General features: G+C 31.5%; 1 protein-coding gene across 1 annotated transcript; it reads right to left on the bottom strand.

Annotated features, from left to right (window-relative positions):
• Positions 1-10,786: 10,786 nt before the first annotated feature.
• LOC18099309 (probable NAD(P)H dehydrogenase (quinone) FQR1-like 2) lies at positions 10,787-13,093 on the bottom strand. Its single transcript, XM_006383176.3, has 2 exons — positions 12,456-13,093; positions 10,787-11,374 (listed from the first exon to the last, which is right to left on the bottom strand). Exons 1-2 carry the CDS (start codon positions 12,986-12,988, stop codon positions 11,146-11,148), a joined length of 762 nt encoding a protein of 253 aa, XP_006383238.1. The 5' UTR covers positions 12,989-13,093; the 3' UTR covers positions 10,787-11,145.
• Positions 13,094-14,870: the final 1,777 nt, after the last annotated feature.

Below are 14,870 nucleotides of genomic sequence, written 5' to 3'. Positions count from 1 at the left end.
TGTTTACAGCATCTGCTTCAATTCTTCATTGATGTTATAAAGCTGTAATATATGGGGAGGGACGACGGTCTCACAAGCTTCAATTACAGAGATTGTGTTCCTTTTGTTCATTCGGGTTGAATATTTTCTTACCCTCTGGACATTTCAAAGAAACATAAAACTCAAAACAACTTAAGGTTGCTAATTATTATCCTTTCGATGGCAAAAGCAAGACCATCCATAGTTAATTAAGAAAAAGAGCTGAAACAATTTTATTCTATCTAGGTTGGGTTAACTAGGTTAAAAAAATAAACATGTTAGGTTTGGTTATGAAGACAGTTTTCTAAACAAGTTAAAAGTAAACCTAGTGTAGATTGGACTTCAAGTCCGAGTCTCCAAGATATATTGAGCATCCCTTGTCTTTTGGTTCTAATAACAAACTAGTGTTATTTTTTAAAAGAATTAATATTTTTATTTTTTTATTTTAAATTATTTTTTTATATATTTTTATTGATGTAAAAAAAAAAAAATATATTATTTTAATTTTTTCTAATTAAAAAAAACTTTAAAAAGCAACAGTTACTACATTTTCAAGTATTTTTTTAATAATCAACTATCCGTCCACTATCACCTTGTGCTTTCTTGTAGAGGGGCAGCCCCACCCACAAAATAATGTCATCTAATGTTACATTACATGCTCAAATACAGGAATAGTTGCTGCTATGATCTTGTTTATCTGGTTTGGTTTTCTGCAGTTCATCGAGCGGGACTATAAGAGTTGCATAAAAAAGAAAAAAGAAAAAAAGAAACGATACTGTACAGATGATTAAAATTAGAGAATCTTTGGAAGTGCTCGTTATTTTCTGTGGCAGTACAACTGACTGTCAGCTGCTTGTGGACCCTTTCAATGTGATTTTCCGTGGCAGTAAAACTAGCCCATCAGAGGGACCCTTTCCATGTGATTTTTTTTTCTCTTGTGACTGGGCATGGAACCTCTGTTGCCCTAATGTACCACCCCTTACCCTAATGTAACTTCTCAGTCTCAATTATTAGGGGTATCAGCATTCTCCCCGAACTCTGTTTACTAGTCCTTGTTTTTTACTCCCTTTTGTGTACATGTACTTTTCCCTGTCTTCTTGTCTCTTCCCCCTCGAACTAGTTAAACAGCAGCAATGATACAGCACAATTAGCTACTCCTAAGCAGGTGTTTTTCCCTTCGAAGCAAACTGTTGGCATTATCAAGAACAGAAGATGGTATAAGCAGCAGGGAAATGATTCACGCACGCATATGGTCATCAATGATGGAAGATAGCTCTGCTTTTTAGTTGAGAGATTAAGCTCATTCAACTCCAAGTTATTAAATTTTATTTATTTTTATTATTAGATTTTAGTTTATGTTATTTTATTAGATTTTTATTAGTTAATATGGTTTAAGTCTAAATTTAACTTTGATTGGAATTTTGTTATTTATATGTCATTTTCTTAACATTATAATCAGTTTTTGATGAATTAAATAAAATTTATAAAGTTAAATACTTTTTCAACCCTATTATTTCTTGACATTACTATTTTCTTGACTATAAAATCACAGACTTTTCCAACTATATTTTTTCTTTTCTTTAACTTTTTCTTTATTTTCTTTGACATTTTCTTCTTAGTTTTATTTTTTTTATTAGGCTTTAATTAAATCTTTTTTTTTACCCCACATCAACTTTGATATCCAGTATAAATTTTTAATTATTTTTACAGTTAATTGATCTTTTTAAGAAAATTCTTAAAATTCAACTCCATGTAAAAATCCTCAAAATTCAACCTGGAAACTATATAGAATATTCATTATCAACAGTTAAAAAAACCCTAGCCACACTATTCATCTTCCTCACAGCCACTTGCCTCCTACCCACCAGCCACCATCCATAACCAAAAAAAAAACCAGTTAAACCTCCAACCCACCACCACAGCTGCCATCTAACCCACCAGCCAAATCAGCCCCCGAAAACCACCACTTCCTCGCGCAGCCGCCAACAGCAAACTCACGCCACCAACGACAACAACTGCAACACACCAACAACCTTTCTCCCTCTCTTTTGGCAACAACCAGTAGCCCTCTTATCTTCTCCTCACCTGCTATCGAACCACCTATATATGGAAGACAACCACTGGCCGCGACGTTCCACAGCTCCTCTGTCACGCAACAGCAACAACAATCCACACCAACACAAAACCAATTTCAGCCACCACTACACTAGTCCAACACTGGCAACAGCAGCAGCAGACCATCCTTCCCATCAACTCAACAAACCCTTCATCATTGGTCTTCCTCAACATACCAGCACAATGTCTCTCACAGACTTACCAGCAGTTCAAATCACCACAACAAAATCGGTCAACACCAGCAGCAACCCTCATCCTTTCAACCACTGTCCGGATGAGAAAATCACATGGAAAATCAGCACTCCACAGCAGCCACCAGCGACTTGAGAGAAGGCTGTGATGAAGAAAGCAAACGCAGTGTCTCTCGCCTCTACAAAATTTAATTGCTACTGTTATGTTTCTTTTTCTTTTAACATTATTTATTTATTTGTATTTTAATTAAAAAATGGTAAAAAAAATCAGAAAAAAAGAAGAAGAAAAGCCTGTGCAATACCAAGTCACCGTTATGAACATTATCTGTAAATTACTCTATTTTTTATTATCTGAATTTTAGTTTTGTGATTTTTACACTCATTTAAGGTTGCGATTAATTTTATTTTTGTGCTTAAAAAAATAATACCCCACCTTGCATTTTATATATGATATTTTTATTAATCAACCGCTTTCTTAATTTATATTGAGCATCTAATTTTCTTTGATAATTGCAAAGCTGGTGGTAAAAAATAGTAGAAAATTATTACTAGTATTTAATTAATTATTTACATTAAAAAAAAAGAGACATTGCATGCTTATAATTATTCTAGTATATTTTTTTTTATTGATCTCTATATTTAAAAAAATGTGAATAACATTATCTTTGTATTGTGATTTCACTTGTAAGAATAATTTGTGATCTTAATTTTATATTCAAGTTAGTGTTGCATGTATTTGTATCATCGTCATTTAGTGTCTAACCTTAATTCTATAATTACTGTGGACCTGACGTTTAGTGATACCCATAAGGCTATTCAAGGGGAATAAAATCTTATGCAAACCCAAATGACAAACATTTCTAAAAGATTTGAACCCTAAATACTTCCAAATAAGGTACCAAAAAACTACTAAAAATTACAACAATAACTATTGTAGGCAAGCTCACCCTAAACACCACCAATATGACTATCATTTAGGCTACTCTAAACATGATGATCTTGATACAAGTCATGATCCCCAACAAAAATAGTGATATGAATAGTTTCTTTGATTGATACAACTTTTGACGGTTGTCATAACCTTTGGATTTGTAATAGGTAGATTAATGATATGAATATCTTCTTTGATTGATACAACTTGTCTGATAATAGAAGAGTTAGATTTTTCAAGATGAAACTCATTGGTGAAGCCTAATTTTACTGTGAAAATATTGAGGATTGTTTGGATAGGAGAGGTAAACCTTATTTCACTACAAAAATTACAAGAAAAGTACCCACCTCAATCTTATAGAGAAAGACTTTTAGACCAATGAAACAATATTAGAAAAGGGAACAAGCTTGTCAATGAGTATATAACATAGTTTAATAATTACCAGATAAGATGTACTATAAAGGAAAATGAATCCATGACTTTGCGTAGGTTTTGTAAAGGTTTGAATGATGATTTTAAAAAAGAGATCATGCTCATAGTGTTACTTTTGACCAAGCTTATACTGTAGTGCAAGATTATGAGTTGCTTATAAAGAGTTAATGGACAAAATGTTAGGATCCTCGTAGTACCTTTTTTAAGTCTCAATTCAGAAATAATAGGTTTTTATTAAGTGCTCCACCCGATAGACCTAATTCTAGTAATGACCAAATTTATAAAAAAGATAAGGGCAAACAAGTCATGAATGAAATGTATACGATGAATTCAAAAGTTTAGTGTGCTAAATGTTAAGGTTTCAATCATATCTTCGTCAACTATACCTATGAACTCTTAGTCATCCAAGAACATAAGGATATAGATGAAGGGGAAGGATATTATGTTCAAATGTATAAACCCAATCCTAAGAACTTTAGTGACCTAGATGAACATGATGCTAAAAGAGGGACTTAACATTATAAGTTCAAATGATTATGAAAAGGAGGTTAATGAAGAATATAATAATTCTGTTTTAGTGGTAAATGAAGAAGTTTTAGAAAACTCTTTAGTGGAATTACTTGAAGAGGTAAATATGGTTTTAGAAGAGTCTCATGATATTAGTCCTCTTAAACTACCTAATTTCCTACCCACTATGCTTGGCATCTTGCACATCATAGGTTTAGAGCAACATGTTGAGCTCCCTTACCCCTTACCCCTGACACGTGATGAAAAAGATGAAGATAATCTTAATTTACTAGGTTGTGTCCAAACTATATCTACCAAGACTTCAAATAGTGTTTGTTCTGCTCCATACCCTCAATCATATAATTTTCATAGTTACAAACCTAAAAAGTTTTTAGAGTTTTTTTTCTATATCTTTTCACTCTAAAATATCTGACACGTGATGAGAAAGATGAAGATAATCTTAATTTACTAGGCTATGTGCAAACTATATCTACCAAGACTTCAAATAGTATTTGTTCCACTTCATACCCTCAGTCATATAGTTTTTATAGTTACAAACCTAGAAAGTCTTTAGATCTTTTTCCTATATCTCCTTACTTTAAAATGTCTGATTCAGCCGAGTTTTTTGCATGTAGAGTTCATAATTTGCATGTTGAAATCATAAAACAAATTCAAGCAAGTAATGAACAATATAAATTGTAAGCTGATTTACATAAGTATCATGATGCACTTAATGTTGAAGATTATTTCATGATACAAATTAGACCTGAATGGTATCATTTGGAAACCAATCATAAATTGCGAGTAGTGCAAGACATGGTTGTTAAAATTGCGAGTTGACTCGTAAAATCATATAATTTTTCGAGTCAACATATACTTATTGTGTAAAATCACTTTAAAACTTTAAAACTAATAAAATTGACTGAAGTCATGAGTTGACTCGGTAAAATTGATAAACTCGTGATTTTAATACCAAATTTATGTTTTCGTGAAAGTGAAAACATTAAGTTCAACTCCTTGTCTTATTTCCATGACTAATTTCATTATGGTATTTTACCAGTTGTCTTCTTCACTCTTATTCTCTACTTTCACTTTTCTTTTCATTCAAGAAAACATCTCTCAAGTCAAAATGTTTTTCAATTTCCTCATTTAAAAATTTTTCCATCTTAATTCCTTTTGTTTTGTAGTACTCTAAAGAAAGAAAAAGAAGATAGATGGAGATCCATTTTTTATTTCAACAAACAAAGTTCTTCGAGATCTGCCCACTTCGCTTACTAGTACTTTTTTTTTCTAATCAGATTCATGAACATTAATTACATGCAAAAAAAAAAAAAGATAGCCTTTTTTGTTGTTATCATTTTGTTTTCTTTTTTGGGTATTCAACTATGGTATCAAAATGGTTTCTTTAATGTTGTATTGCTTGGAATTGAAATTTTTGTAGATGAGCTTATAAACATTGGATGTTTTCCATGTTATTTCTTTGCATGGTTGCTGATATATTATGGAAAATGATATAAGGTTAAGAATATATGTTTTTTCTTAGTTTAATTTTTCTATTTGGTTGATGAAAAAAAGTGGGAATAATAGCAAAATCCACCTTCTTTTTATTATCAATTTTAGTTTGTTTCATTGTACAAGACTTGTTAATTGTAAAATACTTAAGGATATATATATATATATATATATATATATATATATATATATATAATGATGTAAAATAACTCATGCATTTTATACAACCTATTTTGATGCTCCTTTTGATATCATTACCCCATTATCCTTATCATTAGCATAAAAAAAACATATTAATATTACTTTAGATGCACAAGTTGTTTTTATTAAGGATGATGAAGTTCAGTAAATCCTAGTATATGAGCTAGATAACCAGATTTAGATTGTACTTGAATTACTAAAGAGACATCACAACAGCTTGATCATGATCTTTTAAAGCATTATCAAAGTTGTCTTGCACTATACTTGACAAGATTGAGTTCTTCCAACCCCAGGAGAGTTGACAGGAAATTGGACCTAAGACACGATTTACGCATGCGTATAATCATTGATGATGGAGGGTAGCCCAACTTGTTGTTCTTTGATTGGGAGATTGGACTTATCCAAGCCCAAGTCACTAGATTTTATTTATCTTTATTATTGGACTTCATTTTATGTTACTTTATTAGATTTTTATTAGTTAGTTTTAAGCTTAAATTTGATTTTGATTTTGATTTTATTATTTATATGTAATTTTTTTAATAGTACGATCAATTTTTTGATGAATTGAATACAATTTATAAAGTTACAATCTTTTTCAACCCCATTCTTTCTTTTCTTTGGTTTTTTCTTATTTTTTTTGGCTTCTTCTTAGCTTCTTCTTTTCTCTCTTATTAGTCTTCAAAAATGAAAAATCAAAATTTGAGTTTTTCAAAATATTATTAAAACTCATTTATGTTATGAAAATAATTCTAAAGCAAACTATTCATAACCAAACATCAAATGGCACTGCTGCTGGAGAAAGCACCTCTTGTATACAAGTTTAATTTTTACAATGGATCATTACCCTTTCCCATAAGCATAAACTCTGCAAAAACTTGTATACGAGTACATTTTTCCACAGAACTTTAGCCTTTAAAAGGAACTTAAGCTCCCGAATCTTAGTAAACACCTCCAATGTGCCAATCTCAACATCTAGCCTAATCAAAGTCTCTGTTGCTTCCAAAAGCTTTGCCTTTAATTAGAGTTCTCATCTCCTCTTCCATTTAGCTGAAAGTTTCTTAAGCTGTTCGAGCCTAGCAAGGAAGAAACTAACATTCATTCCTAAGCCCTGAAAGGCTTTCAATGTCTTCTCCCAAGTTGCAAATTCTCCTGGAAGGTAGTAAAAGTTGGAGCTCTAATACCAGCAGCAATGTTGATAGTCTCAGCAAGCATCCCGCCTACCAATTTACAATTAAGGTCCTCAATAATATGGTCATGGAGAAAGCATTTTCGACTGCAGCAAAGCTCATGATACTTGATTTGAAGGTGTTTAGAGAGCTCACTGTTGATAACTGAACCATTTACAAGAATGTTGAAATCTTCAAAACTTCTCACTTCTTTAAAATCAACAGCATATCTGACAACCTGATTCCATCTGTGATTTCGGAGCCCAGATCCTCGCTTTCATTTTCAGAATGATCTGACACAGGTCCATGGTCAGTAAAATAGTCCCTTGTGCGATTATTTTCAATGTTCTCTTCAGGGGTGTCCAAGATCCTGGTCTTCCATTTCTTTGCTTACCACGCTCAGATTCTCATCATAATTTAATTGTTTAACACTAGCATCCAATTTCAGAAGGCCGATAGTTCCATCCACTCCTTCTGAACCGTTTTTCCTCACAACATAGACCTTAAAAAGAAGACAACTAGCATGGAGAACAATAAAAGAAACAATGTCAAGTGATAGAAACATTGATAACTTTATGAAGTTTTTAAGAAAAAAATCTCACAAACCACTTCAGAGGGAAGAACTGAACTTCGCTCTAGCATTAATAAGCTTAGAAAATTGTTTCTTGTTCTTATTTTTTCTCTCATATAATACATCAATTCAATTTCCATCAATTAATTTGTCCTAAAAATTTACGAAGGCTACAAATGCCAGCTTTCGTTGCATACAAAAGATAAATATATAGCCACAAGAAGCTAACGACTCTAAACATAGAACGTGAGACAATTTATAAATAACCACACCAGAAAATATTACCATTACTGGAGTAATGCGACTAATTTTCTTATTCTTGGTTTTTAAGATTTAGCATCTGAATTACCTATCTAGCACCTCATTTTTCTAAAGCTTCAAATGCTAAAAACAAACCCAATAAAGATTTGTTTACAAAGTAACCCTAAAACTTTAGAACCAACTAAATTATTTCTGTTTATTTGATGGTTCCTGCACGATGATAGCAATTTAAATTAAGTAATTATGTAAGAAGGTTCATAGAATCTTGCTAGGATCAACTGAACGAAAAACCACATCTCCCTTCATCAAGTTATGAGCAATGGAGAACCTTCTCCATCTAGCATTGAGACCTATCTTCTGTATAAGATATTTTGTTTGATAACATTTCCCACTTTCATCTTCCAAAACCATCATCACATCCTGAAAATTCTTGGAATTTAAAAACACATTTTCAATTTATTATTTATTTTTTTATCTAAAGATATCTCAAAAACACTATAGAAATACCAAGAAACTCATTTTCAACTCAAAATATCATCTAATCACTCTAAAAATTAAAAATTAAACTAATAAAAAGATTTATAGACCCCAATATACTTTTTTCAGCATGGATAAAAAGTAATGCCACCTCTATTTAATTCACTTCGCAAATATGAATCTATTGGATCTAAGATCGATCTTTTTAGTAGTTAGAATATAACCAACCAAGCATTTTTTTTCTCTTTAATATTTTTTAATGACTTTTTGTCTCTCTTAACATCTAGGGATTGAAATTAAAAAAATAAAGTTTAAAACTAAATTGTAAAAAGCTAAAACAATAGGGATGAAATAATACATAAGCCGAAACTTTAGGGACCAAATGGAGTCTATTTTATTTTATTTTTAAAAAAGTTTATCCTTGTTATTTTTTAACTACAATCTAAAGCATCAATCTTTAATTTATTATTAAAATATTTATCAAAACTTCCTATATATGAGAGTATTTAAAGAAAAAGAAATATCACAAATAAAACTATACTAATATAATTTAAAAGAATGAGATTGCAAAAAAATAAAATTGAATGATCAAAATGAAAACAAAATTGTTCACATGAACAATACAATGAATAATAAAATTGGAAAATAATATCACACTTTTCCCTTTTCCTAGTTCTTTTTATTTTTTTGTTGTATAATATGTCTAATTAAGCTTATGATAACAAGAATTGAAACCTTTTACTCTCTCTTCATCTTATGATACTTGGTATTGTAATAATGCTCATAAGCCAAATATCTGGAAATCACCAAAACTAATTATTTCAAAAAATAATCTTTAATAAGCTCTTATGATTTTCAAAGTCACATCCAAAGTAGATAAGCCAGAAAAGATCGCTGAAATTCATGGATCATGTGAAATCGATGAAATCCTCCCAAATATTTTGGCCACCACTATTGATGGTGGCGCAGCCAAGATCGCATAGGCAATTTGATTCCACCATCGTGGAAGGTGCTGCGGCTATTGAGAATTTCAAGTCGTATATGGTTGTCATTTGCTTTTTAACAAGGCTCAATTGACGTCCATTGCCAAGCAAGCAAAAAACAGCCCTTGAGAAATTACAAAAACTCTCTGATTGGTTCCTTATATAGCTAGAACGGTTCGATTTTTGATTCAACGATTCTGGGTATTGGATTGGATTAACATGTAACCCGATGGATCTTTGATTTATGTCTCATCGGGTAGTGGTGGAAATTCATCAAGTGATCAAATGACTCAGCTGTTTTCATGTACTAGGACTATATGTAGTCTGATATTAGAGATTCCATAAATAATAAAAGAAATTTGGTCACTTATACAAAGGACAAGAAGGTCTTCGAGATAACCATCTAGGTGGTGGTTCAGTGGTAAGAACTTGGGACTAAGGGGTTTGCTCCCTCTGTGGTCTCAGGTTCGAGCCCTGTGGTTGCTCATATGATGGTCACTGGAGGCTTACATGATCATTAACTTCAGGACCTGTGAGATTAATCGAGGTGCGCACAAACTGGTCCGAACACCTACGTTAATCTAAAAAAAAAAAAAAGTGTTCGAGATTGATGTTGCATTAACTTGGTCATTTGGAAGTCTAGAAAGGATAAATATTTTGAAGACTAGGTGCTACTTCCTGTTGTTCTCATGAATGTCAATATGGCCAGCGCTGAAATCTTACCAGATGCTGCTGTTGAATGACAATCAAGTAAGCACACAAGCTAGAGACGTGTTTGATATAGCTTTTGCTTATGTTTTTAAATGCTTTTTACAAATGTTTTTTTCTTAAAAAAATATTAAATTAATATTTTTAATATTTTCTGATTGAGATGAAAAATAAAAAAATTAAAAAAAAATCCTTCTCAATTGAAAGGCTGTTTTAAAAAAACACTCTATATAATAATTCCAAATACCCATGTCACTGCTCTAAAATATGCTACAGAAGGAAATTAGCTTTATCGGAATCTTTGGTTGCTTATTTTTTTTTTTGGTTGAAATACGGGGCTCAAAAGCGAATCTTTGGTTGGTGAAATCATGTAAAAGTAGAATGTACGCATTTTTAGTAAACGTAAGCGGTTCTTCCTTCCACACTAGCTAGTACTGTACGTTAGGTTAGGATGTCCCTATCCAAAAGAGCTAATAGAATTCTTGAAGCCGATTTGCGTAAGTCATCATTCAAGGACAAGATTGCATCAGAAAGATTCCCATGTCCACACTTCCAGATATCCAAAGTTTATAATCCTGGCCTCCCAGCTAACCTATCTTTCTTCATCCCTGATTGCTTGTTGCGTTTTAAGCCAAAAAGCATTATTTTTTATGCTTTTTGGCTTGAACCGCAGCATGCACACACGGCCCTTCATCCAAAACTATAGGCAATGCTAAAAACAAGCACCAGTTTAGTGTTATTTATTAGATAATAATAGATATAAATGAACTAATAGCAAGTCAAATGCTTGAATACCATGTTTATCACAATGACTCTCAAATCAAACCAAAAAAATAAACGAACTCTACAAGACAACAATGTCCAACAAATTATCACTATTCCAATATTTTCGAATCATATACAGCTTGCTGCACAAAGTGGAATGGGTGGAAATGTGAGAATAGACCTTATAACCCACGTATGATTCTCCAAGTCTGATAGTACATAAAACACAAGACCAATAATAACAAACAAATGCACTCAAATTGACAAGTAGGGAAGCAAGTGTATTTCTAAAGATTATAAAATATCATCAGGTCTGGGCAAGCCTCTTGACTATTGTAGCCATATACTTGCCCTGATGCTCAGCTAGCGCCAACTCTGTTTCATTTGCCTCTCTCGAGCCATCACCAGCATAAACTCCAGCACCATAAGGAGAGCCCCCTCGAACAGTGTCCATCTTAAACATACCAGCTCCAAAGGTGTATCCAACAGGAACAAATAACATTCCATGGTGGGTCAACTGGGTAATTGCTGTCCATCTGCCCCAATCCAAACAAGAGGATTAAAGCAATGGAAAATGGTTAATATATTGGTTTTCTACCAATGAATTCATACAGCTCATTCATTTTCATAATTCCTCGTACTAAGCCAAAACACCATCTCTATAACATCATAATCCCATCAAATGTTAAGTCAACAGAGGTGACTTCAGAACAAAAGCCAGGCTCTCTCAATTATCAAGACAAAAGGATAAAACATTGAGATTCCAAAATAGATGCGCTGCATGCACATACAAAGAAAAACCAACCTTTTTTTGTTTACGAGAATGCACAATTTCATCTTTAAATAACGTTTACACTCTGACAAGCAAAAAACATAAACCAAGATCGAAGAGTAAGCACATCAACCCTGAAACAGAACCCGGTAATGCCAATAAAAAGATAACTCAAGCTCAGTTTGGCAGGCTGACAAGGTAAGTATAAATGTCTTACAAGCTGATGGCATGCCAAAACTCTTGGATGCTCAAACTAAAACTAAAATGTGCCCAATTACAAACTATATATATAAACGTCAATTCTTCACTTGCGTCTATCACCATAAAATCCCAGTCGCATCACTTAACAGTATCTTGTTCTGATTTTATTGAGCTATATCTTTGCCTCATTTTCATTACAATTAATTTCTTTTCTTTTCTTCTCTTTTTTGCACTAATTCACAGACCACCGAGGTTTTCTATCGACCATTTGTTTAGAGCCTAAACAAGTTTCCCTGCATCTGTTTCGACTATGTGCCTCTACTTTCCATGAATCATTCTTTCTAACCTAAACCGAGGCCCAAATCAATGCTTGATTTAATGAGAAAAGCACATCCTGTATAAAATCTTCAAGAATGAAAGGTTCATGTCTTCCACATTCACATAATTATTGCTCCTACCAAACAAAATTTAGCTTTCCCTAGTTGTCTAAGCAAGGAATCAACAAGAAACTGAGATCGTAAGGAAAAATTGCAAAACATAATTATGATTTGTTTAGACAGTAAAAATTAGACTGGCATCATAACAGCAACAACATTAACTTTGAATCTTGAAGAAGAGACGGAGAGAGAGCATTATCAACTTACGCAGTAGTTTCTTGACCTCCTCCTTGAGTCCCAGTACTAACAAAAAACCCAGCAGGTTTGCCAGCAAGTTTCTGCTCCTTCCATAATTGCCCCGTCGAATCGAAAAACGATTTCATTTGCGCAGCCATACAGCCATACCTTGTCGGAAACCCAAACAAAACACCATCCGCGTTGACCAATTCCGCCGCCGTAATCTCCGGGATTCCAACATCTTTCCCCGGAGCTTTCATTTTCATCAAAACATCATCAGACAACGTTTCCGCAACCCGATATAAAAAAGCCTCAACTCCTTCCACTCCATCCACTCCTTTCTTCATTCTCTTGGCCAATCCTTCCACGTGCCCATACATAGAGTAAAACACTATAAAGATTTTTAACTTTGATGGAATTCTCGGCTCTAGTGACGTAGTTGCCACATCAATAGTTTCATCGTCGTGAACAGGGATTGGTGCGGCTTCCCGGGAGGAGACGGGATCGTCGGAGACTGGCGGTTGTTTTTTCTTACTCGGAACGCATCCCCCTCCTTTTCCCATTTAGAACCCAATTCGGATGGGGGTTTTTGGACTATCAATCGGAGATTTGGAGAGAAAAGGTTAGAAATAGTGTCCCTCTGTGTGTGGTCCAATTAGTATGGTTTTCTATTCTTTTTATTGTTTCTTCTTTCGGATCTGGAGATGGCGACCGTTCGATTTATGAAAAATAATTTTTTAAAAATAATTTTTTATTTTTTTTATATCTATTTATTGTTATAAAAGTGGATTAATAAAAAATACTTTTCAAATAAAAAAAATTAATTTTGTTTTTAGTAAAGTATCTTTTTATATTGTGTGAAAAACAAAAATTATAAAATATTTAAAAATATTTTGTTATTAGTTAACTATATAAAATTTTGTCCTTAATATTTGGATTGCTATATATTTTATTTTATTATTTTTTCAATTTTGTCCTTTCAAGTTTGGTTTAATTTAATTTTTATATCAACTTTAGTTCTTATTTTTTAGATGTTTAATATTTTTTTCTTTATTATTTTTTTAATTAAAATTTTTTATCTGTGATATTTGATTTCTATTATTTTCATTACTATTTATTTTATTTTAAATAATTCATGATTTTTTTTAATTTCATTAGTTTTTAATTTTTTCATCTATTAGATTTGGTCTCTAATCTTTTAATTGCTATTTGTCTTATCTAAAATAATTTATGAAATTGAATTTTTTTTTTAATTTCATCATCCTTTAACTTTTTTTTATCTATTAAATTCGGTCCTCGTTCCTTTAATAAACTTGAAAAAAAATTAAAAAATTAATAAGTTATTTTTCATATAATTTTTCATGACATAGTTAAACATTGAAAAGTGTTTTATAACTCATTTTTCATAACACTACGAAACATTGATAAATAATTCACTTTCTATGGAAATCATTTTAAAAAAGCTACTTTTTAGCAAACAAACAGAGGCTAGATTACTTTTTTTTTTTTAAGTATTATTGATTATAATATTTATTAACCTGCTCTAATATCTAAAACTTGCAACTCGTTAAATCCTAGATCCGAGTTAAATCAAGAAGTTTAATTCTAAACTAATTTAATTTTGAATGACGAAATCATTGAGAAATATAAATAAAAAACACTTGCAAAAGTAAAAGAAAATAACAGAAAGAATGAGGATAAAATTTAAAAGGAAAAAAAACTTAAGGAGTATTATTGATTATAATACCTCTAAATCTGATCTAATCTTTAAAACTTGCAACTCGTTAAATCATGGACCCGAGTTAAATCAAGAAGCTTAACTCTCAACCAATTTAATTTTAAATGATGAAATCATTGAAAAATATAAATAAAAAAAACTTGCAAAAGCAAAAAGAAAACAACAAAAAGAATGAGGATAAAAGAAGGAGGATGAAATTTGAAAAAAATAATTAAAAATGATTCCAAACAAAATAAATATCAATTAAAAGAATAACTACCAAATTTAAAAGATTAAAAAATCATATAGGGTGAAACTGAAAAACATTTGTATCTTGATAGATTATTTATAGATTAAAAAATGGTAGATAAAAAAACAAGTAAACCTGCATGAACCTCTTAAACCTGGTCTAATCTCTAAAACCTATAACTTGCAAAATCCTGGACTTGGGTTCTATTAAGAATTTTAACTGTCAATAAATTCAGTTTTAAAGGATGAAATTGTGGAAAAAATATTAATAAAAAAACATACAATAGAAAAAAAAACAACAAAAAGAATGAGGATAAAATTTGATAGAAAAAAAACTTAAGGAGAATGAAATTTGAAAAAATATTAAAAATGATCCCAAACAAAATAAATAGCAATTAATAGAATGAGAACCAAATTCGAAAAATTAAAAAAATCATAGGGGGTGAAATTGAAATCATTTGTAATTTAATAGATTATTT

The sequence above is a fragment of the Populus trichocarpa genome, chromosome 5 (genome assembly GCF_000002775.5).
Source record: "Populus trichocarpa isolate Nisqually-1 chromosome 5, P.trichocarpa_v4.1, whole genome shotgun sequence".
In the NCBI taxonomy this organism is placed as follows: Eukaryota; Viridiplantae; Streptophyta; class Magnoliopsida; order Malpighiales; family Salicaceae; genus Populus; species Populus trichocarpa.
This window is presented reverse-complemented; position numbering and strand designations above follow the sequence as displayed.

Excerpts from the sequence above, each read along its gene's own strand:
- LOC18099309 (XM_006383176.3), bottom strand. The coding sequence starts at position 12,988 with ATGGGAAAAGGAGGGGGATGCGTTCCGAGTAAGAAAAAACAACCGCCA. Across the intron at positions 11,375-12,455 it reads GGAGGTCAAGAAACTACTGC|ATGGACAGCAATTACCCAGT; the intron begins GTAAGTTGATAA and ends GGATTGGGGCAG.